The 27,269-nt window shown below is 40.6% G+C and overlaps 1 protein-coding gene across 1 annotated transcript; it reads left to right on the top strand.

Annotated features, from left to right (window-relative positions):
* The first annotated feature begins 12,215 nt into the window (after positions 1-12,215).
* Positions 12,216-25,812, top strand: RCN1 (reticulocalbin 1). The gene is made up of 6 exons (XM_075094916.1): positions 12,216-12,530; positions 17,190-17,383; positions 18,959-19,137; positions 19,662-19,722; positions 22,645-22,844; positions 23,767-25,812. Exons 1-6 carry the CDS (start codon positions 12,295-12,297, stop codon positions 23,872-23,874), a joined length of 978 nt encoding a protein of 325 aa, XP_074951017.1. The 5' UTR covers positions 12,216-12,294; the 3' UTR covers positions 23,875-25,812.
* The last annotated feature ends 1,457 nt before the right edge of the window (positions 25,813-27,269 follow it).

The raw sequence follows: 27,269 nt of genomic DNA, 5'->3' as shown, positions 1-27,269 counted from the left end.
GAAATTACTGCTTTGCCATGTATTTTGTACTACAAGCAGTAACCTAATCATCTGAGTAAAGCTGAATGGGCTGTTACGCACCCTCAGCACAGCCCACGAGCTCTTACATGTTGTGATTTGGAATCGGCAATTCACATTTCCCACAGAAAACCAAGACCAAATGGCATAGAGAAACTTTCTCACCCACATCAGATGAATACCTGCAAAGAAGCCCAGCTATACCACCAGAGTAATGTCCCATGCTTAGTCCTTGCAGCAGTCAAGGCTGCAATACCCATACAACAGAACTGGTGGTCCACTCTTTCCATCCAGCTTGGATATTGCTCTCTCTAGCTGTGCTGGACTACATGGATGAGGACCCTCATCCACGGACAAAATTATTTAGCATTCCTGCCTCAGGACACTCCTAACTCCCTTGTGCGCTACTTCAATAAATAAATCCAAGAAGAGGCCCTTGCAAAGGGGATTTCTTCCTTCTCATCATTCATGCTTTGAAGCAGCAGAGAAAGATGTCACAGTCAAAACCTGGTCTCTTGTGAAGGAGTCTGGATTTGCCAGTGCAACAGCTCTCTTCTACCCCACCCCCCCACCCCCCCACCTTTGTCCTGTTCCTCTAACTCTTTCCCCTGGAGTTGCCAGCATAGGGTAGAGATTGCTGCCACTTATCTGCTGGGGAAATCCCTGCTGGGAAGGGTGAGCTATGGTTTGAAAACTGGCACAGCCAGTATCTGACGTTTCTTCCTTGTGGTTACCCTCACAGGGGGAAGTTGACTTTGGCTGGAGCACTGTGTGTTCTGGCTAAACCAGCTGGCAGACAAATCCCCAGGGACTCCTGGCAGTGTGAACCAGAGCAGCCTGAGGCTGCACTCCTTTATTCAGGAAAGGCTGGGGCAGATACACCAAGTCCAGGGCAGAGCCCAGCCTTCATCGCCCCCATAAAAGCCTGAGCCAGCTTACAGGGAGGTTGGTGCCAAGGCTCCTGTGCGAAAGGGAATCCAGCTTGCTTGGAACAGCGTCTTCTGTCTCACTGCCAAACCCTGCAGGATCTCAGATCCAGTGTTAGTCATGCTGCTGGTGGTAGTACACATTTATGGGGTCTGTTGTTGAGGCACTGCCATTTACTGCTTTGTTCATTCAAGAAAGTCAAGTTGGCTTAATCTTATTGTGTTAACAGATCTAAATATGGACATAAAGAACTTGAGCATACATAAGCACAATGAATATGGGTCTCTCATTCATTCCTGCATAGTACACGGTAAATTGCCAGTGCAGCCCTTTCAGCTTACTAACATCTTTAGACTTTGCCTCACAAAGATTACGTTCCCCATTCAGCAATTCAACCTCCTTCTAATACTTTTAAAACAGAGGAAAGGCCAAGACCCCTAGAGAAGATGCCAAAGATCGAACAGTTGGCCCTGAAAGCAGATGAACTGCAACAGCCAGTAAAGCAAACAAACCATGCCAGCAGCAGTGCTCTCAAGCAAAGGACGTACAGTTTCTGTTCTGGCATCCACAGAACCCAAACACTTACACGCACAATGTGGACCTCTGCAAGGGAACAGTGAGTATCTGCTTGGAAGGAGTCTTTGCTACTTGGAACTTTTTCAGGTTTTCTCGATGCTGTGGCTTTTCTTATGCTTCCCTCACCCTTCTGGTCATTTTGGAAAAATAAATTAATTAAAGCCCAGGTTCCCACCCTTACTGGATCCCAGAAAGCTGCAACAGCTATGGCCTGGAATATATTGGGCAATACTTCACTTTCTTTCTAACAAGAAAGGACTTTCATTTCTCTCTGAGCCACACTAAGTACACATCAGGAAACGAGCATTTGCAAGGCTGAAATCTCAGCATCGAGCATTATTTAAATTTGTAGGGCTATTTAATGTTCATCACACACTTGATCCTAACAGTGCAAGTGATTTTCTATCAGAGCATTTTTTTTTCCACTTCAACAAGGAAAACTGCCCCTCCAAATATAAGCACTGCTTGTTATTTTGAAGCAGTGAGGCAAAACATACAGCACATAGACCACATTTGGCTTGCTTAGCAGATGTCTACAGATCACTTGATGTTAATTTCAACATAAAAGCTATTATATTTCTGGCCTTGCCCTATTAGTTGTTAAATAATTATTTATGCTTGGCAGATAAATTCTAGGAACCTTGAATAAAGCCCATCAACCCTACTAAACTAACCATATTTGACACAACATTTTTCGCTCATAGAGGACCCTAGATGCAATGTTTGTTGCCTATATGATTTTATTTCACAACCTAAAAAGTAATCCCCTATTTATATTTAAACATAAACTGCATATAATATGAATTCCAACATTACTTCACAGGCAAGGAAGTAGCTTGTCTGGTTCACTGGCATTTACAACTGTGTACTACAGCTAGTTTCAGTTCATAACTCAGTTTGTTTAAATAATCTCTTATTCACTTCACAATTCTGGCACTAGCTAATACAATTTTCTATAGATTTTTTGGTTTTGCCTATCTAGTTTGCTATTCTTATGATCAGCTAGTAACTGGTGTGCTGCGGCTTTGATGGCTACAAAACAAAACAGTAATTGGAAATATAGACTTCCCTTATTTAATATATTTAAGCAGCTAAACCTTCTTACGTGAGTGCTATTGACACACACTCAAAACTGCAATTTCTGTGTACTCTGGTAGAATGGCTCATAAATTGCAAATAGCCAACCTACAACAAAACTCTGAAAAGATATTGAGTGCAAGGCCCTGTATGGAAGTCTTTCAACAAGGTCTTTGGACATTTATATATTGTCTGAAGAAGTTTAGTTGATGTTTGTCCTTTGTGAACATATTTCAGTGTAATTATAGTTTTGTATCCTTAAAAGACATTTAAAGAATTTAAAGATTTGGAAAAATAAGGAATTTGAATGTTTCACTGAGGAGAGTTCATTCAATACGCCTGTTTCTGTTTCATCTGTCTGGTTAAAAGAGCACAGCTCCTCTATTATTGCAGTAATGTACATTATGTCTGTATTTAAGGTTACGTGCAGTTTATGATTTGTTTGTGTGATAAGCTTAAATAAAAATTAGTGATCCGAAAAAGAGTAAGAGGAATTCATATTGCTTACAGCATACTGCACTTTCTGTCCTAAGAGCAGCTAGCATTGTTTTGCACTGTTGACAATTAAACCATACTCACTAAAGTTACTAAAAAGCTTTCAGCTGATTTCAGTGGACATTGGACAGGCCCCTTTTGCAGTTCGTATGCCTCTATTCTAAGGTAGCTTAATTTCAGCAGGCAATTGTGCTATATATCATGAATATAAAATGTCTAAGCTTAGGAGCAGTTTTCCCCTTTAATTTTGAAGCCAGGCCTGTTCTGCTTCTCCCAGAAAGCCAAGCTGCCTACTGAGAGTGTGCCTTCATGTTTCTTCCCACTTATGCTTCAAACCACAGGGGTGTGAGCCTCCAGCACCTCTGCTGTAGCTTGCTTAGAACAGCAAGCTATTTTGTCGGGCCCCGGTATTTGTCAAAACAAGAACCTTAATCCAAGCAGGGAAACCGCTGTCAGCTCTGAAGGTTGAGAGATAGGAGGAACCTGGAGGCAGCCACTGGAACAGGTTCCCCACAGCCACAGTTGCTCAGACTCATACCAGCCTTTCAGAAATCTCTACTGGAGTTAATGGAGGAATCCACGGGTGTTTCAGGAAGTGAACTGTTACCAGGGCTTCTTGTGCCATTTCTGGCACAACAGACACAAAATGGTTAGTCTTAACCAGAAGCTTGCCGTTCAATGATACCCTAAGAAAAAGGTAGGAAAGAAAGCTGAGTTTTCCTGGGTATCTACATTCCAGGTTGCTCTGCAGCTACAGCCTTTATGCATCTCTCAGCCCTGTGATGAGCCCTGCCTACATTTGACCTTTGAACATGGAGATTTTGACCCCGGGTTAAAAATGATCAACAGATGAGAGCTGTGGATGTTGCTTCTGTTCCCAGGAGGCAGAAGCTGTAGCAAAAAGCAGGGTTTATCGTAGGGTTGGTTTTACAATTACTATTAATGACAAGCCAATTTCTCTCCACTGATGTCTGCTGCATGTGATAACGCAATGTTTCCCTGAACATCATGTCATAAACTAGCAAAGGTGAGCAACTGGTGAGGCGGAAAAAGTAAGGAGAAGAGACAGTAAATAAAATCATGCACATCAATTATTATTTATTAAATGATTTTGATGTTTTTTTGACATATGATTTTGATGTTATTATTCCCTTTGCTTTCTGATAAAATACACCCACTTGTTACATACAACTGCACAGCTGGCTAAGATAGTGTTTTTTTCACATGCCAGCAGGCTCCCTTAGTTTTGTCAGCTAGAAACAAATAAAAATATGGAGACTACATGGTGCAGGGAGGAAGGCAATATCCTTGCTAGAGCAGGGAACCAGAACCATTAAACACAATGTTAACCCCACATGTGGCATTAACCTATGCGAATCTTTACTCACACACACTTTTTCCCTCTGTTTGAATGATACTGCAGCTCTGAGGGAAGATTTGCAATGTCAGCAGTTTCTGTGACAAACTTTTAAGATCATCAGTTGAATGCCTGTGCCATGAGTTTCAACAACAACTGACACCGTTTCTCAGGCATTCCTAGGTTACGTGCAGTCTTTTCATTTTTAATCCAGTGTTAATAATACCTCACTCTGTGAATAAAAACAATAAATCAAAACCATTGAGACATACTCTTCAACAAGACCATAGGGAAACAAAAAATGCACCACTTATGTTCTCCACTGCCCCCTGAACTTATTTAGGAAAAGGACAGTTCAGTCTTGAAGAAAAGACAGCCTAGCCATGGAAAGCAGAGGACTAGATAATTACAGTCAAACATTTTGTCTGGCTGCGATACTGGTAAGTCAAAGAAACTGGTCTATAAACAGGGTTTCAGGAGCTCTAACAGTGTTGATATTATGATCTTTGTTTTGAAAAGAGTGTGTATTTAACTTGCCAGGACCTCAGTTTGGCTATCCCTATAATTCTAAGGCATCTATGCTTCCCTTCTATATGATATGGAGTCTAAGGAGAGGCTATCTTCAGGCAATAACATGCTGAATACAGAAATGACGAAGAAATGTCCATTATATGCAAAGTAAGCAGACAGGCAAGAATTCCAGCAGACAATTAGGCTTGAGAGTTTCTGTCAGATGATAAAAAGTCTGACTTCATATATTTCTTTCTGGTGCAGTTTGTTTTTCTTAGATGGGCATCCTTGAATATATATATATTTTTTAATCCAGTGTAAATCAGGGATGTCTGTAGCTCCAAGGACTGTTGCAAGGTTTAACAACAAACTGGATTACCCAGACATGGGTACCTTTCAAATTCCACTGCCATCAATAGTGATTCTTGGCAGGCTGGCAGAGCTGATCAGTGCTATCGATGCTACCTTAGGGCAAAGTATTGGCTTGCTAACTCACAGAGAAATTGGAGGGGAAAAGATTAAACTTTACAACCTGGGGTTTGTAGGCAGACCTGTAAGAGTGACAGACACCCCTGTACAGATACCAGGGGATGCAGATTGGCAGTATTTTAATCTCCAGTTAGTTAACACTTTCTACATGTACTATCTCTGGCACAAATAAAGTTGCTTAGTGACTTCAGTAATTTTGTTTCAGCTCCCCACCACGGTTCTGTCTGAGAGACCATATCTTTATGATGAAGACAATTCAGTGCTGGCCTAACAAATAGCTCAATTTGCTTTGGGAACATTTTCTTTGCAAACTGGGATCTGACTACACACATGCCTCTGGCAGCCTCCACTGTCTTTCTCTGACTCTCTGCAAATCGCCACCTGCTTTAATCAGGGTATTTCCTCATTAATGGCTGGGGCAGTGCAGCCTTCAGTAATCAGTAACTTCAGCATGGATTGCAAGACTAACACCCACATTCCCACTATTTAACGACAAAGCAGAAAAAAATCAACAACAATTTCATTATTCACCAGAAAAGCAAAACCTTTACTTAAATATAAAAAAAAGCAGGCAAAAAAATAGGTTAACGAAAGATTTTAGTTACAAGTTACAAGCTTGTCTTATTTTCATACCTCCAGAGTTCTAAGGTTACACAAGGACTAGTGTATATGCAGATCAGCATTCATACAGAATTTTTTGTTTCTCTTGCTTATGACCAAACAAGGGACAACTGTTACCAGCTTCCTCTCCACTATTTCTTCATTTCAGTAACAATACACTAGCCCTGATAAGTATTCAGCCATAGCATGTTTGCTTTGAAAAACAAAGCTGCTCTCCCATATCCTCTGTAAATGATTTGAGGAGGTTTACACCTCACACCAAACATCTGTGGCTACAGTTCCACCCCCACATGGTCACACTCTGTGTTTACAAATGCAAGAACTTGGGTTGAAGCACAGCACGGCCCTGAAGAGTATCCAAGCCTCTAGACTTTTATGCCCTACATACACTGTGGAATTTCCACTGTGCATACAAAATTATTCATGACAGAAACATTGAAGGACCACCCTCCCCCTCCCTCTATGTGAATACCAATGAGAAAAACAGCAAAAGGTTTTCTTTTCCTTCCCAATCAGAGTGAGGAAAGGAAATTTGAAAACAACACGTATGGGGGAGGGGAAGAGAGAGTCACTGCAAAATGTTGAAGACCAGGAGTTCGAGTACATACTTGTATTAACATCTTCCATCCCTGGAACTGCAGTAATTTGCATGACATTATCTACCTGGGATGTTGCTATGGTTATCACCATACATAAGTAATTACCAGGGCAAATTGCACATACAGCGCACAGACTCATGCTGTCAGAAGCAAAGGATCTTTTTATACACTTGAAAATGTAAATGTTTGAAAAAACACTAATCACAAAGATTCCTGATAAGAGAAAAACTTCAATACTACTCCTGAGTGATCTAAAATGGTTAACTATGCTTATTGACAACAGTACCTTAAGGGACAGCTCAGATCATGCCCAAGTGAGCCAGACACTGCAAAAGCTAAGTAGAAAATCGCTAGAAACAGTAACCAGTAGTAGTAACCACAAACTAATCAGAAGAAACAGTAGAAAATCCCTGTCCAAGAAGTTTACAGTGCAATTAGATAAGAAAGGTACAGAGCAAGAAAAGTGGTATATCACACAGAGCAAACAAGGTTGTCAACCTCATGATCTTGGCATGATTACTTTGGGTAGATTATGTCAAGAAACTCGCTTCTGGCATGCTAGGCACAAAAAGATGAAGAGAAGGAGGAGGGAGTGATGTAGACTACACCTGTGGGGGAAAAAAAAAAAAAAAGAGAAGGGACACGGTGTTGTGATGAAGCAGAAGCAGCTAGTCAGGACAGGCCAAGACTAAGTCTAATCAAAGTGGTTCTCTGAAAGTTCCCCCAGTTCCCCTCCTGCAACATTTCTGCTGCATTTGCAGGGAGGGATCTGATTGTGCCCTGATCTCCTAACTTCTAATTTCCCACGGGGGCTGAAACAAAAGTTACAGTCCATCTACACTTGTACACCCACGCTGAAGAAAGCAATTAACACCTAACAGAATTTGGCTGAAAGTACAAATACAGGTTATGTAATGCTAGATCATCCAAAATAAATTAGACATAAAAAGCTCATTCTGAAATACTGCTACAATTACATTTCCAGTAAAATACAGTGGCAATATATACAAACAGTGTCAATGGAAATTTTTCAACAACTTTGATGAAGGTATTCTGTGCCCTAAGGAAAAGACAAGGTTTTAAAAAATAGTGCTGCTGCTATGATCTGAGTGAAGCATATTAGGCTAACTGGAATGTAAAATATAAATCTGGAAAATAGAAAATAGGTTTCTATAATTTAATTTGAGGTGACGTACATTAGTCTCATATCCATCCAAAATGACCATATGTTCTATGTACAGAGGAATACTACAATTATTCTGGATTTAGAGTATAGTAGAATTGAGGAGAAAAAAAAAGTTATATTTTCCATCTCTAGCTTCTCTGAAAAACAAGTTCTTCTTTTGCTTACTTACAAATCATCTGCTTCTCGCAGACATTTATCTTTACCTCCTAATAATATTAGCAGAGTTATCATCAAAGATCACCGTTCTCCCTAACCGAGCTGCAGAATACATTTTTTCAGTGATGAATTAGGCTCTACTCCTAGACCTAGCCTTTCACAGTTCTCCCTAGGAAACCAGGCAGTCTGCCACACTGACCCTAACAATAATGGTACTTCCCTACACTCACCAACAGTAAGTTAAGCTCCCTTGTGTTTCAGCATCCAGCCCCAGAAACCCATCATTCCCTGATAACAAAGTGCCACTATGAGAGCCTGGACTGCTGAGTTAAATCTACTCTCATTCCTCCAGGTTGCCTCAGGGGACTATTAATCATAGCTACATGAGACTCTGAAATGTACTCAATTTGTTGACGAGAAAACCAGTGAGTGTATCAGTGCTTTACCTATTTATATAGGAATCTCTATGTAAATGGAGTGAAGCTCCATGAGGCACTGCATATGAGCAGGAAATAAACGAATTTTGCAAAGGCAGAAGAAGAAAAGTATCAATGCCAGGATAAATGTGTCTTTGCATGATGGTTAGGAATGCTGCACAGTCCATAAAGATTTAGATGAGGCAGAAGCTTTCAAGCAGTTTTGCGTGCTGACTTTTTAACCGAAGATACATTTGGACTCTAAGAACTGTTGGGCGATACATTACTCTTACTTTCACCACATCATTCAAACCAAACTATGACTCAGTCTTCAGGCCTGAATCTCATTCTAGTTTTAGTATGGGCTTCAGATGTAGGTAAGAGTACAAAAAAGGTCCTTATGTAGAAAGCTACACTACGATGCCATCAAGTATTTTGGCTATTGTAGCAGATGGGACTTGAAAAATGTATTGGTAGAGTTGATATGCTCTAAGAAGAGTTTTGCTACTGAAAGCATGGTAAGAACAGGTATTAGCCAGCAGGCAGTCAGAAAAGATGGCATTCCTCAGGGATCATTTACATGGCCTTGGGAAAGGCATAATTAATTATGTCCAGAAATACCACCTAAAGATGCAAGTTATGAATGTAGTCTTATTAACATAAATGCATACTGAAGACATAGTGGGATATGGAACAAGTCGTCTTTGGCTTTATCTGGGTAACTGGCCCCACATGACGACAGGCATATTGTAACTAAGTATATTTCACACAAAATAGTTTGTTGACTGTAAATATAACCATGAAAGGGAAAGTAAATATGTGAAGAGCAAAATGCAAGATGGAAAAAGTGAGATAAATATTGTTAGATTCAGGGGAAAAATGCTATAAACAGTAAGCAAAGCTCTTTGATTTGCACTGTTTTCCAGCCCATAAAACCCTAATATCTGCCAGCGTTTCATTAAAAGCATATAAACTACCCAGCATGCCTGCTGCTGCATAAATGTATTGCTAAAAAACATTGTTGATGTTGCAGACCTGGTATTTTGCAACATTTCAAACTCAGACACGTTACTGAAAGAAGTGTGGATTAGGAAAATAGCACCTTAAACTCTAAACCTAATTAATATTAATCATTCAGTAGCAGTAGGTTCCTCTCATCAGAGATGTTCATAGTAATACTACTGAAACAGAAAATACCAATATCTCAGAGAAAATGATGCAGTATTTTAATAACAAGTGTTGTGGATAAAGAGAAAACTTCTACCATTTTGTGAATTGAGTAAAAGGAGGCATAGAAGGCATGACTTTTCACAGAGGAATGAGAGTTTAAGGTGTCTGATGAGGCCACAATAGCCCAACGGCAAAATCTGTAAACATCGGTCTGAGTGATACAAAAATCTGGCAACACTAAGACTGACCGGATCAACAACTGTTTTGACTGAACGTGTAGTCTATTCTCAGCATTAAAATCTAGGACTTCAGCCCTCTAAGGACAAGTAATCACAATAACTTTCCTTTTCCACAAAAGTCATGTTGGATCAATCAAATTTTTATTGTTATTACCAATAGTCCTGAACCAAGTCTAGAGGGACCAGAACATTCATGATTTCTCATCTTTCATAACATCACTGCATTTCAGGGCTCGTTCACACTTGAATCAGGGCAAAATTAAAATGTTCCAATGGCCAAAACCCATATCCCTGCAGCAAACCGTCCCAATGTTTGGTAGCTTTCAAATGAGTGACCCTGTACGCACTTAGCCCATCCTGCATTGCTATTACTGTAGCTTTTCTCACAGGAGCAGCTCCAAATTGTTCTGACAACAGAACACACAGATTCATTTCCCGTATCCCTCAAATAACTTCACATTCCTCTGCTACTAACATCAAACATCAAGCTACAATGTTACAACACTGATGCGGTGAATGGGCAGTAAAACATGCCTGTTACCAATGCAAATGACTTACCTCTTAACTAGCAGCACAATCTAGCACCATGTGGATCAAGAAGGTAGAAATTCAGCAGCTCAACACACCGTTAACCTCTGGAATAACATTAGAAATTACATTATAGATGTAGAAATCAGGGACAAGGACGTTAGAAAACTGAGACTAAAAAATGAGCAGTATCTGAATTATTGCACAAATATAAGATTCCTGAATATGTTAATGAAAACTTTATCACCATATGCTTAACAACAACAAAAAAACCCAGACGATAAAACTGTTGCATCTCACTAGCTTTGTAAACTCAGACACAGCTGGTACGATCAGCTGAACCATTTTAAGCTGCCACATGTGTATATCACGACTCTCACCAAAACAACACTTGAAGCACTTGCTCACCTGAGGACGTATAAACACACCTACAGGACCGTCCATCCAGGCCTAAAGCAAAGGGCAGCTTGCATGACTGAAGGGAAAAGGCTGCATTGGTGTTTTGCTCTGTCTAGACTTAAGGAAGAAACCAACATATTTGTTAAATTCTAAATGAAATCTGCTACTGTCACTGATGGTTCTGAGGCAAGAACACCATGAGCCCTGCATGGCTCTTGTTCACACTTGGTGCAAGTCACAAAAGGCAGGAAAGAGCAAACGTGGAAATCTCTGACACCACCTTTTTGTTGTCATTACAGTAAACCCCTGTGCCAGACACTGTTCAGCTGCATATGAGGTTTAGGTCACAAGGGTGTCTACCGGGGTGACAACAGTGGAAGGGAGGCCATGGCTGGGTGCAGTGTCTTCCATGTCAGCATTGGTGGTACAGCCAAAGGCCACATCATAAATATGGTTTATATCCTCTTGGACAGGGCCGACAAGTCAGATGTTGCAATCTGAAACTTGTAGTACCCTCGGCTCCAGAGTAACAATGGACAGACAAGCCTGGGGAGGGGAGATGCTTATTGGCACAGTTTGGTCATATAGTTTAAAACAAGACCCCTTAGCAACAGAATCATTGACATACAACATGTTGCATACAATGACAACCCTCCTTGGTAGTGAATTAAGGATATAGCATAGGAAGAGGAAATATATTAGGTGCAAATTTCAATTACCTCTATCTAGAGACTTTTATATTCTCGAGCAAAGTAAATTATAATTTAAGGAAAAGGCAAAACCTTTCCCTATGCTAAATGATTTGTGCTTTCTCTCTCCTGCAGTTTTCAGGATCCTGAGTTCACTTCCCTTACAGCGATAGTGACCCTGTCATGATAAAAATCCTCAGTGGGAGTGCTGACAACCTTTTCTTCTACATTTTTCAGGTGTCAGCTTGCTGTTGCACTCAAGACAGAGCTGCAGTTTCAGGGTTTTTTTTTGTTACTTGTCTTGAAAAGAAAAAAGTCATGCTTTTGTCCTTTCCTAACCAGTTCAGTATGACAGCAGAGGCATCAGCCTGGCACTCTGGATGAACAAACCATACAGAATAACAGAGAAAAGATAGATGACCCACTGTTTTGAGGTGATGTGGTTTTTCAACAGCCTAAGCCTAGAACACGATGACGATAAATGAGTGAAAGAGGACTGGAAGTTCCCCACTTCGAGTTGCCTGACGGGGTTTCTCCTGGTTTTCTCGACGAACGGGTCAGGCTCGCTGGGCAACCGCTAGGTTCTCGCGCCGGCCGTTGCATGTCTCGCGCCCCTCTGCGGACGTGGCGCCAGGGCGGGGCAGGGCGGGGCGGGGCGGGGCGGGGCGCGCTCCCACCGCCCAGTGGCTGCCGCCCCGCCCCCTGGCCGGCCGGGAAGGGAAGGGGCGGGGCGGGGCGGGGCGGGGCGGGGCGGGGCGGGGCGGGGCCGGCCTCGGCCTGGGCGGGCGGCGTGGGGTACTCGCCGGGGAGGGGTGCGTGGCGGCGTTCTGGGCGAGTGGGGCATGGCGAGCGGCGGGGCGGGCTGGGGTCTGGCGCTGGCGCTGGCGCTGCTGCTGGCGCTGCTGATGCCGCCAGTCGGCCTGGGCAAGCCGACGGCGCGGCAGGAGCGGGCGCGGCCCGGGGCGGCACAGCACGAGGACCGGCCGGGCTTCCAGTATGACCACGAGGCCTTCCTGGGCAAGGAGGAGGCGCGGAGCTTCGACCAGCTCAGCCCAGAGGAGAGCCGGGAGCGGCTCGGGTAAGAGGCGCGGGCGGCGGGGGCCGCCGCGACCGGTCGCGACAGCGCAGCGGCCTGCGGAAACGTGGCAGGGGGAGGGCCCGGCGGGGCGGCCCGGGGCAGGGAGGCGGCCCGGGGCTGCCGGGGGCCAGGGGCGGGGGGCTCGGCCGAAGGCGGGAGGCCCGGGGGAGGCTGGCCCTTTCCCGCCCTGAGGGGCTTCTGGAGTACCCTGTACCTCTGTGCGGCCAGCGATACCTCCTCGGTTAGACTTCTTCCCCGCCCCGCTGATTCTGCGAACGAGCAGCCAACGATTCATCACTTCTGCGTTTTTCTCTCCTTCCTTTTCTGGTCCTACAGCAGTTAGCCTCGTGGAGGGGAGCTGCTGCGTGTGGTGCTGTGCCCCGTGTTGGACAGACCTCACCCGCTGCTGGAGGGCTTTGCTGCTACAGCTCTTACCTGCGGGTCGCTTGCCTGAACCATATTAGTTTGAATCACGTTTAAACTGTTGCTTCTTCACAGCTCCATTTACAAGTCCACTTGAAGCCATCTTCCCACAGCTTTTCCACTTGTGACATCTTTGCCCGCTGTCTTGCAGTGTTGCTCTGGCTTCCGTGCTGCTCTTTACGCCAAGAACAGAGCCCATGCAACAGTTGTCTTATTTTACTGCTTCTCCCTCTTTACACCTACAAGGAGTCAGATCACTAATTAGAACTAAGTTTAACAGTAGTTAAAGAAAGATCATTTAATGTATTTACTAACAAGAAAATAATTTAAAATATCTACATGTTCTCACTAAGATTAGCTTTGCCTTTACTCCCATAGGGAGTGGTACTTATTGTCTGTCTAGTTTCATCATAAACTCTTAGTACAGTGTCACTTATCCCACAGACTGACCTCTTGATCCTTCTGGAAGCTGTCACTACTTTCTGCCTGTATCTCAGTGAGTAAACAGACAAAATGGTTATCAGAAATGACCAATTTCACCCACATTGTTTCAAGAAGGAGCAAAAGAAACCATGTTCTCAGCATACATGATCGGTGACTTAGATTCTCATAAAGCGTATCACTAAAATGGACATGCCTTTTTCAAATTGCTCTACACTTACACAAGTACAGATATTTCAGCTGGAGATATGATTTAACAAAAGAGTTGTTTTTAAACAGTTTTTACAAATGCTAACTGAGCAAGGGAGAAAGCTTAACTTTTAGCGATCTCACTGTGTGCACCTTGGTGATGTGACACAGGCATGTTAAGCTACAGCCACAGTCAATGACCTTTTAAATGGAGGTGACTGAAACATCTCTCAGAGGACCAAAAGCCACATTGTGGGCTGAGCATTGTGCAGCAGAACATCAGAGATGTGGTTCCTGGGGGCCCTGTAGGACAGTTTCATAACTTTCAGCATTTCCTAACCTTGTAATTTTAGATATCATACTGGGAGGTAGAGGAGAGAGAGGATTTTTAAAACATTTAACTTCATTTTATTGTGGTTTAATAATCAGATAATACTGAGAAGAACAGTTCTGATATGGGCAACCTCTGCAGTGAGGGTTAAAATAGTGTCACTTCTGAGCGAGTGAGTGGCTTTTAGGAAATATTTTTTTAATGTTTAATTAAAGGCTATTTTAAAATGCTTTCTGGGAGAAAACAGGCACATATAGTCTGCTGCTCTAACCAAAGTGCGTGCTGCTGCATTTGTAAGTCATTTTACCTTGCTTAGGAAGGACAACAGCACACTGGTCATCCCAGTGACCAGTGCTGGGATTGGAATCCCATAATTGTATCATGACCTGGGAGTGCAACTGCCTGTATGACAGATTCCGTGATGGGGCATCCCTTCTTCCTGTCCTCTCACACCGAATCACTTTACAAGGGAAGAATCGCATGTTGACCACCCATGTGCAGTACCACACCTCACCTGGTGTCGGAGAAGTATGATGTAATCTTGGTGCAGCATCCCAGGACTGCATTAAGGGACTGGAGATGGGCTAAGGAGGAGGGGAGTGGAGCTACAGTCCTCTGAACCTTCTCCCCCCCATTTGTGATGGGCCTGTCATTTTCAGAGAACGCAGAAGATGGTTACCGATCCTCACAATATAAATGTTTCTGTTCTTTATACAGGCCAAGGCCAGAGTTTATCAGCATACAGTTTCACTGACATCAGGTAGAGGAGAAGCCTTCCTCTTCCAGCCCCTTTGTAGCAATGATTTCCTTGCCCCAATTTGTTTAATCACCAGATGTCTTTGCAGACTGGCAGTTTAAATCTCTGTAATAGCAGGTTATGTTACTTGTTGCATGTGCCCTCTAGCCTCTTTATTATGAGGTGGGAAGCTAATTCTGACTGCAATCCCACCTAAGTTAAAGGGAGAAGGTAAGCTTTCAGGTGTCATGCACTTGTGCATGTAAATTCCTGTGTATGAGGTAGCATTTTGTGTCTGTTAACGTGCTCCTTGAATTGTTGCTGTATTCAAGAATTAACTATTTAAAATAAAGGCTCTAAAGCTTTTCAACTGATCGGTAAATATTAGCTCCACTACAAAACTTAGAATGATCCTGAGGCATTTTTGCAGGTAATTAACAGTATAAAAAGTGAGGCCCACAGTCCATACAATAGCTTCTTACCCATGTCTTTGGGAGCCTGTAGGCAAGACTATTCATTTGTCCCCATCTTCAACTGGGAAGCAGAGTGAAGTAGTGCACATGGATGCAATGGACCTATAAAACCAAGACTACAAGTGAAGAGGCATGAAATATTTTCTGGTAAACAGTCCTGACTTCCTTCATGTTAAAAATACCAAAGAGCTATTAGCAGCAGAATCATTTATTATAACTAATACATTTAACAATAGAAAGAAATATCAGCTAAATCAATTAAATTCATTGTGGGGCAAATCCATTCACAAATACAGACCACTGTGTAGTGAAAGGGACCCTTGGCAGTCAATTCCCCATTAGATTTATACAGAAGAGAAAAGGTTTTCCAGTCAGTTAATTCATACTTTACTACTTCAGAAAGCAAATTCAGCAGGCCCTTTTTTCCCCCGTGGCTCAAAGGTAGCATGTTTGTAAATTCAGTCTGATACTATGAGACTCGCACAAGATTGCTGGAAATTCAGCAGAGGCTGCTGCTGTCATTTGACTCTACTTACCATTTTCATAACTAAGGCTTGGAAAAAGACATTGCTTTGCTAGTTGAGCAGTTCCAGCTGTCCAGGGTCGGTTTCTTTGTGGAGAACCAAGATGCTGAATTGCAAAGAATATCTTAAAGTGCAGAACTTTCCCCCATGTCCTTTGGCTGCCTGGAGGTTTAGGGAGCTCACCTGTTGAATCTCAAGTCAGGATTTAGACAAGTCAACTCCTGCTCTTTCCACTTCTTGCCAGTGATACAGAACTAGTCCATAGGCATGGTGATTGAGCCTATGGGGAATGGTCATTCAGATTATCTCGAGTTGTCCACTGGGTGGTCACCAAACTAGGTGCAGTGCAACTACATGCAGTTTACTCCTGTACCTCATGAGCAATGATGCAAGGGTTAAAACAGCTGATATGCCTAAAGCCAATCTGGATATGCAGAAGAAACACAGTGCTAACTGCCCCAGTTCCAAAAGCAGGGTACATAGTTTCCTATAGGTCAGTGCCCAGAATATAATACTGCCATGACAACTTTACCTACAAGTCATGGGATTAAAGCTGCATTCTTATTTTAGATAAAGGTTTTTATCATCTGGTCTACTACTGTAGCTGGGACAGAGCTTTCTACAAGTTTTTACAAGGTCAAACCCAAACTGGTGGTGTTTAGCAATTACAGGCATGCCTTGAGAGATTTGTTGCAGAGGACCTAAATGGCAGAGGAGAGCGTTGCCTCTTCTTTTGTTTTTTTAATGTAGTTTCTCAGATCAGTTTTATCTGCACCTGTGTGCAGAACTTTTCAAAGACAGAAGTACCTTCACTCCTGATTGGAACAGGACTTGAGGCTAGGAGCTTTACACAGGACAGTGGCTTATAGCCCAACTGCCAGCAATGACTGGAGACATGCTGCAGACTAGCTATTGCTTTAGCTAGTAACAGGCCTTCCTGGCAACACAAGTAATATTGCTTTTTGCTGGGAAAGAAAGAGAAGAAACAGAAGTGGAGGAATAGGAATGGAAGGGAAGATGGTACATGGTGTACATGCCCAGCGTTACACAGTCATGTAACTCACTCCACCCTAGCGCCAGTCTCCTGGAAAGCCACAGGAGAAACTGCAGATGTCCACAAAATCCTAGCTTTTTGCCCTGGCTTCCTCCGGCAAGCTACAGTACAGGCTTTCTCCTGAGGTGAAGTTAGTGTCTGCTTTTCTGAGCCCAGCATGGCCACTCCCTATCAACAGTGAAGAGGTCCTCCCTAAGTTCGTAGATAAAACCTAAGAAATTCAGGTATTATCTGAGATACTTTGTTCACTAATTTTGATCGTGCAAATTCCATTTTAATTATTCATAGCAATATTGAATAATGTGTAGAGACATATCCCTTAAGATAATCTGCAAAATGCAAGGAAGCCTTAGCCAGTAGGGCAGTTTTATAAGTTTTAGGCACTGTGTTCTTGTGGAAAATCAGGACCAGATGAAGATTACTAAAATTGGTCTGACATGTAGTTTGTTTTTCTGTCAACTCCTAAGGATGCTGATCTCTTTTTACAGGAAAATTGTGGATAGAATAGATGACAACAAAGATGGCTATCTCACAACTGAGGAATTAAAAAACTGGATTAAACGGGTACAAAAACGCTATATCTATGAAAATGTGGCTAAAGTTTGGAAAGACTATGATCTAAACAAGGACAATAAAATTGCCTGGGAAGAATACAAACAAGCCACATATGGTTATTATCTAGGTAAGATAATATTTTCAGATTATATGCTCAAAGACTATTGAGATTATAAGGCATGATTTCATGCCTTACAGTCAACAGGAGTTTGGTGTCACATCTAGGACTCTTGAAAATAGCATTAAATTTTATAGATGCTCGGAGGTCAAAAGCGCTTCTTAGTTGTTTCTTGCAGCCATTTCCACGGGGGTCACCAAAACACACAAGGTTTTGTAGAGGGATTATTAAATGTACTGACAAAGTCTCCTCCAGTTAGAAATAGATATATTTTTTAACATTAAAAATGGTACTTTAGGTAAAAAATAATACATTGCATAATTAGCCGGTATTTGTTAATTCCGTTTCTCTAAACTCTTAAGATTCTAGAATCTAAAAACTTTAGGATGGGCCTAAGCTATGGCAAAGTTATTGATTAGAATAGTTCTTGCAGAATAACATGCTTCAGCCTGTGATCAACTGCAAATGAAAATCGTTAACAAATCAGGCAAAAGAAACGTATTAAAAAATATACCTCAACCTTTTTTTTCCTCCACATACATTCCCTTTGCTCTCTGTAAGTTAATGAAAGGAAAGGAGGAGAAGAGATCGCTAAAGCTGAAGGGCAATACGGACAGAACAACAAATAGCTATTAATTGACCATTAATACTGGCAATGAGAAGACACTACCTACCTACCATAGAGGCAGTTTCTGGAGCAAGCTTCTAGTAGCGGTAATAATTCCAAAGTCTACCTTAGATTAAAATGGAGCTTATTACCTTTGTGGAAGGAAGTATTTGACACACCATCCCTGCAGCAGTATCCCTGGGAGCCCTTCTCAGCTCTTTGTCTTTGCTCTCTGTAATCCCCAAGATTTGGAGAACAGCTACTACATTGTGGTCTTGTCTTAACGCACACTTAAAATTCCTGTTTGTGATTCCTGGCCTAGCCTTTTCACCTGTGTTTGTCTACCAACATGTGAATTATGAAATTGTTATGAGTGTTTTTAATGTTTGAAGTCAGTTTATTGATCCTATTTTAAAAACTATATCAAATACCATTCATTTTGTGCCACTGAACATCCTGGAAAAATGCAATTGTTTTAAACTGAAAATAATTGTTAGGTTCCTTGTAGCAGAAGTGTAGCATTTAGATAATTTCAGTCTGTCAGCTTCTGAAACCACTTTCCTTTGGTTTGCTTGCTTTTTGAAACTGAAAGGATGTGTAGATCATACCTATTCCTAAGAAGAATAAAACTTCTATGAATGAAATCTACCCAAATACTGCCTAAAGTGCTTGTAAAAGCAGGGTAAAAAAAAGTAAATCTATGAAGGATGATATACAATACTGCAAAATCCATTATCATGGATTCCAACAGAAGGCTTACTCAGACACTTACCTATACTACTAAGTCACCTTTAAAAATCAAAGTGCTTGAATCCTGAGTTTAAAACTTCACAGGAAAGAAGTTCCTTTTTAACACAGCAGCTATTCTGGCAATAAGCCTTTGTATTTCTAGACTCTAACAGCAAACTGGGGTACTTTGTTGTGGTAGTATGTTTTAAAAGGTATATAGTTTTGAGATCATCTTGATTAATTTGCAGAAAATCCAGAAGAATTCCAAGATGCAACTGATCAGCACAGTTTTAAAAAAATGTTGCCCAGAGATGAAAGACGATTCAAAACTGCAGATCTGGATGGGGACTTAGCTGCTACTCGTGAAGAATTCACTGCTTTCCTTCACCCAGAGGAGTTTGAGCATATGAAAAACATCGTGGTCTTAGTAAGCTGACCAAAACCAATGCCATTGTTTTTACTTTTACTTTTTTGATGAACATTGAAATGCTTCTCTAACCTTCCCATTCAGGGTTTAGAAAGACACGCACATATAATAGCCAAGTGGGGAACAAAAAAGGATACCTTTCATGAAATTCACTTGTTTCAGAGCTCTTGGTATAAGAAAGACTTGTTAAATGCACTTAAACAGCTCCTAAATGGAATCAAGAAACAGTCTTGGGGTGTGCACTTAAGACCAAAATAAAAGGAAGTGCTTGATGCAAGCTTGTATCTGCCCCTAACTTAAAACTTAAGCGTGGTGTCCAGTTCATTCATGTGCAGCAAATTCTTTCAATATGAAAGGATATTTGTATATTCAGTGTGTAAACAACAATCACATTGGAATCAGTGAGAATACATTTGCTTCTGTACAAGGGCAGGTCAAGGCTTCAAACATTAAATGATCCAAGAGGTGAGTGGCCAAAATTCTCAGTTCTCTCTTGATTACTTCAATGCAAAACTATTTTCCAGGAAACCTTAGAAGACATAGACAAAAACGAGGATGGTTTTGTGGATCAAGACGAGTACATTGGTAAGTGTTGAGATTTGTTTCTTATATAATCTCTAGTCCATTTATCTGTCTTCTCTCAAATTTGCAGCACTATTAACAATCCAAAGATGAACGTTTCAGTGCTCCAGTTCAACTATTTTAAATGAACCATCCAATCCAGAAAGTTTAATTTCATTTTAGGCAGATAGCATCATCACCAGCAAAAGGTTCTTCATGCTTTCCAGCATAAGATCATCCTCTTAGTCTATAATTTGGCTAAGAGGGGCTGGAAAAATATTGTTCATGACAGGAATACTCGGTGTGTGCTTGACCACATTAGCAGCTTTTTGAAGGCATTGTTTATAAATGCAGGAGAGTCAGAAAGTGAATTGGTCTCTTCCCAAGTTTGAACGGTAACTGACTATGCCAGATAGCTGGGAAGCACACATTGCATAAAAGAAAAATCACCTTTTTCTACTAGTTATTTTCCTAATTTAATTAGTAGGTAAGAACCCATACTTCTCTAATGGTTTGTATGGTGATGCCATTATGTTTCTTCTAAAAATATAGGACGCATTAAAAATGACCTGCGTAAAAATAGCACTAAGATTTAATATTCTCAAAGTTGTGAAGTGCGTGAAAGTCAGCTGTGCATTACTGCAGTGTCTGAAAGAGAACAAAAGGGGAAACATCAACAGCAGATCAGTCACAGTTAATTTGCACAAACTTTAGTCACATTAGCCAGTTAGCTGCTGTCCTGCACTTAGACCTATGAAGACTAAATGGAAGCAGGACTAAAGATCAGCAGTACATAATACATTTTAGCCTTTTGAATCATTATGGTGATACTGACAGCTAACTTCTCCCACTGCACTCAGTTTGATGGGTTTTAGATCAAGTAAGTAGCAGCAGGAAAGCATTGGTGCAAACTCAGATGAATCTTTCTGTTTCTAGTGGTGCTACCAAGATCATTTCACATATAATCAGGAACAATATACACACATTAATTCATGGCAGGGGGTTTCTATTCCTTGTACATTATATTTAGCCTCAGAATGTGAATGCTATTCATTTATGACTGAAATATCAGAGCAGCATAATTTCCACAGTAATTTCAGTTCACTTACTGACATCACCTACATATAATTATAAGGTAATTGTCAACATTTGTTACCATGTGAATGGTGTTTTTTCTTGTCTTCTATAGATAGGCACATCGAATGTTCTAGTCACGATCACCCCACATTGGCAAGGATGATAAAAATCAAATTGACAGGACGTGTCAGTTGCTTCAAATAAACAATATAATTTGCACTTTAAACAATGAAAAAAGAAAGTGAATGTGTTGTCTGAAGTTTTCTTCACGAGTTAAGGAAAACTCTGCTTAAAATATTCCTACTTCCCTTTTTCAGATTTTTTTTTTATTTCTGATTAAGCTGGAGTTAAAAAACAAGCAGAAAACCAATTATCTTCTTTTGTAGTTTATAAGGAACAATAAAAAGTGCAAAAATTGCAGTCTCTAGATCCGGCATTTGATGGAGAAATCTCCTGAAGGTCATAGAACAATTCCTCCCTCCTCCTCCTTCCTTCCTCATATTTTGTCTTTTACAAAATTTCTTTTAGATTTCACACAAGCAGCAGTGCAAATTATCCCTAGCCATGTTAAGCAGAGAGAACTAAATTCTTATTGTGCATGAGCAGGTAACAGTATTTCAGGGACACTGGACAGTTCTGCTAATAGAGAACTTCAGCCTAGTGTACATGTTCACACTGCAGGCTGGGGGGAGGTTATTCCTAGATTTGAGAGCAGCATTTAATCTTAGAGATAACAGCCAGCCTCTGGCCCTGGCACCATCCATGCAGGGTGCACTTTTCCTTAGCACATCCTTGAAAACCAAACCCAAAAGGCATAGGAGTAGTATCACAAAGCAGGCTTTAATTAAAAATAGAAAAGTGGAAGACTTGAAAAATAAGTGGCCCTGATAAGCAGGAAATGAATGGCCAACAGTGACAGGAAGAGTAAAGTGGACGCCTATAATTTGGAAGGCCTATGCTGTAAAGAACAGATATAAATCACTTGCTCTTAATAATCACTGCTGCTCTCCCAACTCTACACAGATAGCTTCTGCCACTGTGGCATTTTCCTACTCAGGCTTCTTAAATATAGCACAGGACTGACGTACAGAGCAGCTCGTGTATGTAATCTATGCATCCTATGTCACAAATGGTACTCCGTCCCAAGGTACCAATCTATGACAAGTGCACTGCTTGTGGTTTCTCACACAGAATGCACCACTGATTCATAATGACTTCTCCAGGTCTTTCTTGGTAGAAGAATACCTTCTACTGGACTGTGCTGCAGCACTGCATGGTTAAAAAAGGACTCATCTTCTAAGATGAATTTCTCTTACACAGAACTCTAAAAGCAGAACAAAAGCATTCAAGTTCCATTTATCAATTTTTGTTTTCTTTAATTTCCCCTGTGCCTTTTTTGCCTTAACCACTCTGCTGGCTGGAGTCTGATCTTATCCACAAAGACATTTGCTGGCAGGGACAAGATAAAAGTGCTGAGTTCCTTTCTCCCCATGTGACGGAGCCCAGCACTAAAGCTTATGATTGCTATTTAACTAAAAATCCTTAAAGAATTTTTTTCATTCTGAAATTCAGTGGATGATGGCCTTTGGACACGTTCATGTCTCACGTTCGCCTCATCAGCAGTGCACGGTTACGATACAAGGGCAATCTAAGAATGGACAGGATCACCAGCAGTGAAGAAATAGGCCTGAGAGAAGATACATACAGCTACTCTATTTACACCCCACATTTCATTTTCTGTACAAAGCAATGCTGTGCAAAGAGTGAAAAGTTTAGTCTTCCTCTGAGGAACACTGTGCAAATGTCTTTAGTTTGTGCATAATTTGCAAATTAAATATGACTCAAATGAGACCATTATTTCCTCTCCAGCTGATATGTTTGCAAATGAAGAGGGTGGACCCGAGCCTGACTGGGTGATTACAGAGCGTGAACAGTTTTCAGATTTTCGTGACCTCAACAAGGATGGAAAGATGGACAAGGAGGAGATTCAACACTGGATTCTCCCACAAGACTATGATCATGCACTAGCTGAAGCCAGGCACTTAGTCTATGAATCAGATGTAGACAAGGTACTTAGTGTTCTAGTATATATATTTTTAAGTTATATAAGGTGGTGTGTTTTTTTAAGCGTATCAGCTAGCAAGAAATTATTCCTAATAGCTTTTCTTATGAGTACATTTTAAATGGAGTTTTAGAGGCTAGAATTGCTAGTCCATTAATGTATCAATGCTAATTTCAGTCAGTAGGGTTAGAATCACAAAGTAAAAGTAATAAAATGTAGATTATCAACTCTAGAAGTGGCTTTCATTAGGTTAGATAAGAAATTATCATCTTAAACTTGGAAGTTTTCACACAGTAGAAATATCTTTTTTGCTTTTAAGATTGGTCATGGTTTTTATATGCTAATTTAGACAGCAAGAGAAAAATTAAAGATGCATTACATAGTAAAAAACCCCCCATTTCTATAATCAAAGCACACACCTTTGACTTAAAGACTGGCTCAATGCATCCACTTCCTGTAACGTGGGAGATTAATGGTTCAGTAGATCCTAAATGGTGATCTTCAGAAGTATAATGTGAGTGAAGCTGGAACCTGGAAAACCAAAACACTTACAAAGAGAGTGTGTAAATTGCTAACATAAGCAACCATCCTCTGTAAAATACACCAGAGGATTTTAATTTTTTCTGTAAGGAAGGTAAAAGCAAACCACAGGGCAAAACTGTGTACCAGATAACCCGTATACTGTTTGGCAGTGAATTAATTACAAAGAACTTTCATTTAGCAGTCCGACCCACCTGAAGCCAGTGGGACTTTTGTCTTCCACTGGGGTCCAAATTTCACTCACCATGACAGCTACAATGATTCCTGAACCTGCAGTCTGCTGCTTTGGAGAGCTGTCTATTTCCCAGGGCTCTTGTAAGTCTGTGCTGGTATGTCTCTTACTTAGCTTTGAAAATGTTCTTACAGAGATGTTATTTTCTTCCCACCAGGATCAAAAACTAACAAAAGAAGAGGTTCTAGACAACTGGAATATGTTTGTTGGAAGTCAAGCTACTAATTATGGGGAGGACCTCACAAGAAACCATGATGAACTATGATACAGTGTACCAACCAGTATGCCACAGATCTGTTCTCCACTTTGTTAAAATCACTGTGTCCATCCCCTCCTTTTGGGGAAGAGGGACAAGAGACACACTCACAACTGAATGACTTGCATTAATATATTTTTAACATGCAGCTTATTACCTCAGAAACTGCGTAGAAATAGCTTTTTACTCTTTTCACATGGTTAAATACAATATCTAATTACTACAGTTTTATTTTGGAAAACATAAAAAGGTAATTTTTTTAATAGATTAGAGTCTGACCTGGAAAAGGCACTTCTAAAACATAATTGCAAGGATCTTTAATAGTGAAATATTTTCTTCAAATACCTGTGTTTACTATAGTGAAATGCAGCTAGGATTAGAAAGAAACCTAATGTTTAAACAGACTAAGTTATTTAGTAATCTTTTTTAATAGCATATAACAATTTAGAGTTATACTTTGACCCTCCTATCCAGAGAAAAGGTTTGACACAACAAGATGTACAACCTTTTTCTCCACACGTTTTCTCTCCCAGTTTGGGCCAGAGGTGCTGAAGAAGGTATCCAGCCGCCCTCTGGCTCATAGCTTTACAAGTGCAACACATACAACTGGCCCTTCTCTCTAACCCCCATCGCAGGGCAGAGACAACACACATGGCTCAACACCCTGCACTGGCATTCCTCATGAGGGATGTAGAGTTCATAGTGACAGCTGCTCCTTCTGACAACAGAATAACGTACAATTGTTTGTGGGCTGTTGGTTATGCTGTTTCCTGGGAGGAATTATGCCACATGGAGCATAATTTTATCTCACGCTTTTCGCACTTTACCCAAGCCATACTCTTGTTCACACAGTGTGAATGGCAGCAGTTCTGTGATGGAGAAAGAATGAGACATATCACCCCTCTGGGCCTTCTGTCTTCTATACCACATAAGAGGACAGATTTATGTGGCTAAAATTCTGGTTTTGTATGTATATACGTATAAATATGTGTTACTGAAGCAACTACATGAAGACAGCTTTCCTTCTAAAGAAAGGGTAAGCTTTCCACACAGGTGCTTTCTTTTTTACTGTATAATGTGAGCTATTACTTGTATATTTTTATATACCCAACTTAGATAAGTTTGGTTGTTTTTAGATGTATTGGTTTTAAAATAAGCACAATAAAACCAATACGTCTTTTTGATACTATGAAGGTGCAATAACACTAACACAGACTAGCATAAAGAGATGATGTGAAAGCATGAACCAAGCCTTTAAAGCCAGTAGTTCCCAAATCACTGGGTCATTGGCAGCTCCTGCAGTACTGGGTGGTCATCTACTAACAGCAGCTGTACATATGGCATCAACTGTTTCTTCTTCACCTCATTAAAAAACAAAAAGCTAGAAATAAGTCTAATATACATAGTTGCTGTTGCTATCACTAGAATCTGCTCTGAACACTAACACTAGGAGCTTAGGGCTCTACAACACAGTTCACTGGGAGGTTGCTTGAAGGTTTGGTGTACTGCATCACACACTGGTGATCACACAACCATCCAGAGAGGAGCTTTGAGACTCCCACGTTTTGATGTACTTCAGCAATGAAACAAATTTGTGAAAATCGTCATGTGACCTCCATGAACTGTGTCATTTTTATAAGGTCATGTAAGAACTGTGGTGAAATATTTTGCATCTTCCAATTGAAGATAATTAAATCTAGATATCAGAGTCTGGCAGAGATTACACGTTCTTGCTAGTACAGTTATTAAGCTTTTGGTGTGCACTTCTTATGACATTGCCAGCAGTGTCTCTGAAAAGTCCCTACCTCTTCCACTAACATACAGTGGGACAAATGTCATAAGACATAAGCGAACTGTTTTTGCTCTTCCAGTACCCTCAAGTTAAATAAATGCCTAAATGCAGTGTTATCTGAGAAGCAATAAAATTGTATCTTGGCACATGTAAAAGATGATCTCTTTCGTTTATGACTTGGATTTGTAAAGGTTTATTGTATTCAAAATCCTAACAGTCTTGAGAACTTTTTTTAGTAGTTCTTTGATACTAAATTCTAACATTTTTATATTTTAGTAACAGAATTGCAGTATTCTTTCTGCACTTACATTATCATCTGCTGTTTCAGGAAACAATACCTTAAAAGACCTCCAAAAAAGCTTGTTTCCTGCAAGTGAAACTGCAGCCTAGACTGGATACTTAAGCCAAGGATTTTCACTGGAGCCCAAGGGAAGGTTGTTTGCTAACTCTTGTTGAAATTCAGTGGGAGTTGGGTGCTGAGACACTAAGCATCGTTGCCTTCAGCTAAACATGACACTTCCAAATCCACTGCATTCTGTCCCAGCAAAAAACTGCATCTGAGCTTTGACAAGCAATCACATTTTCTTCCACGTTACTCAAAGAATTTGGAATAGAATTAGTGTCACATGAGAGAGAGATCATGGTCCCATGTTTGTTCTCAATTTCTGTTACTGCTTGGAACACACTGGACATTTTCCAGTATAAAACTATATTTACATACGTAACAATGCTAACATCAGAGGAGTTACTCATGCAAACAGGAACTGGAAATTTAGACCTATAGTATTTTACAGTAAAATCTTTTTTTTTTACACAAAAAGAATGGTACTCAGGTAGACTATATCCAGTTATAAAAAAGGCAAACATGCCAACTAGAATGAGATTTAAAATAATCAAATTATTTATCAATCACTGTAACGGCAATGGGATCATACTAAGATTAGGAGCTTTTTTATAAACCAGAATAACCAGCATATAGAAACATTTTTTGAGAGAACATAAATATCACTGAAGTGAATTCACTCCATAGGCTACCCTCTTCTTTCTGCAGCTCTTCATAGTGTTTCACTTACCAACATTTAGTAATGCACAGTACATTTTGTGCATTAAATTTTCCTTTCAAGCTCAATGCACTAAGGAAGAGCAACTCCAAAAGAGACTAGAGCTTCTGGGTTTAAATTTAACACTATTTAAGGAAAGCAAACCTTTGCTAGGGGATATAACTGTTAACATTGTGATTTTTCAAACCTAAGGTTTCTAATGGGGTTTGACTGTTCCAGAGATAACATTTTTTTTCCTAGGTAACATATTTCAAGTCATATTATAGCAAACGTTACAAAATTTTAGTGTAATGTGAAATACTGTAATGTCAGATAGCATTATTTATCTGCTTAATATGACTAAAACCATTAATTGCTGGGAGCCATACTTCATCCCAGCAACATGAAAATCCATTTTGTGCCTATCTTGTCAGTTATTGCCAATTTTCTTAATGAATTGTGACGTAGTGAAATTCTGTTGGGAAATGTGTTTATATATTGCCAACTGCAGGATCTGTATGGTAACTCTTATTACATAGATCCTCCATTAACGAAATGTTTTCATTATGCCT

This window comes from Phalacrocorax aristotelis, chromosome 5 (assembly GCF_949628215.1).
Source record: "Phalacrocorax aristotelis chromosome 5, bGulAri2.1, whole genome shotgun sequence".
Taxonomy (NCBI): domain Eukaryota; kingdom Metazoa; phylum Chordata; class Aves; order Suliformes; family Phalacrocoracidae; genus Phalacrocorax; species Phalacrocorax aristotelis.
The sequence above is the reverse complement of the archived record's forward strand: the minus strand, read 5'-3'. Positions and strand labels throughout refer to the sequence as shown.

Bases quoted from the DNA above. Each gene is read 5' to 3' on its own strand.
- RCN1 (XM_075094916.1), top strand. From the start codon at position 12,295: ATGGCGAGCGGCGGGGCGGGCTGGGGTCTGGCGCTGGCGCTGGCGCTG. The intron at 17,384-18,958 runs GTAAGATAATAT...ATTAATTTGCAG, and splicing joins CACATATGGTTATTATCTAG to AAAATCCAGAAGAATTCCAA. The intron at 19,723-22,644 runs GTAAGTGTTGAG...TTTCCTCTCCAG, and splicing joins GGATCAAGACGAGTACATTG to CTGATATGTTTGCAAATGAA.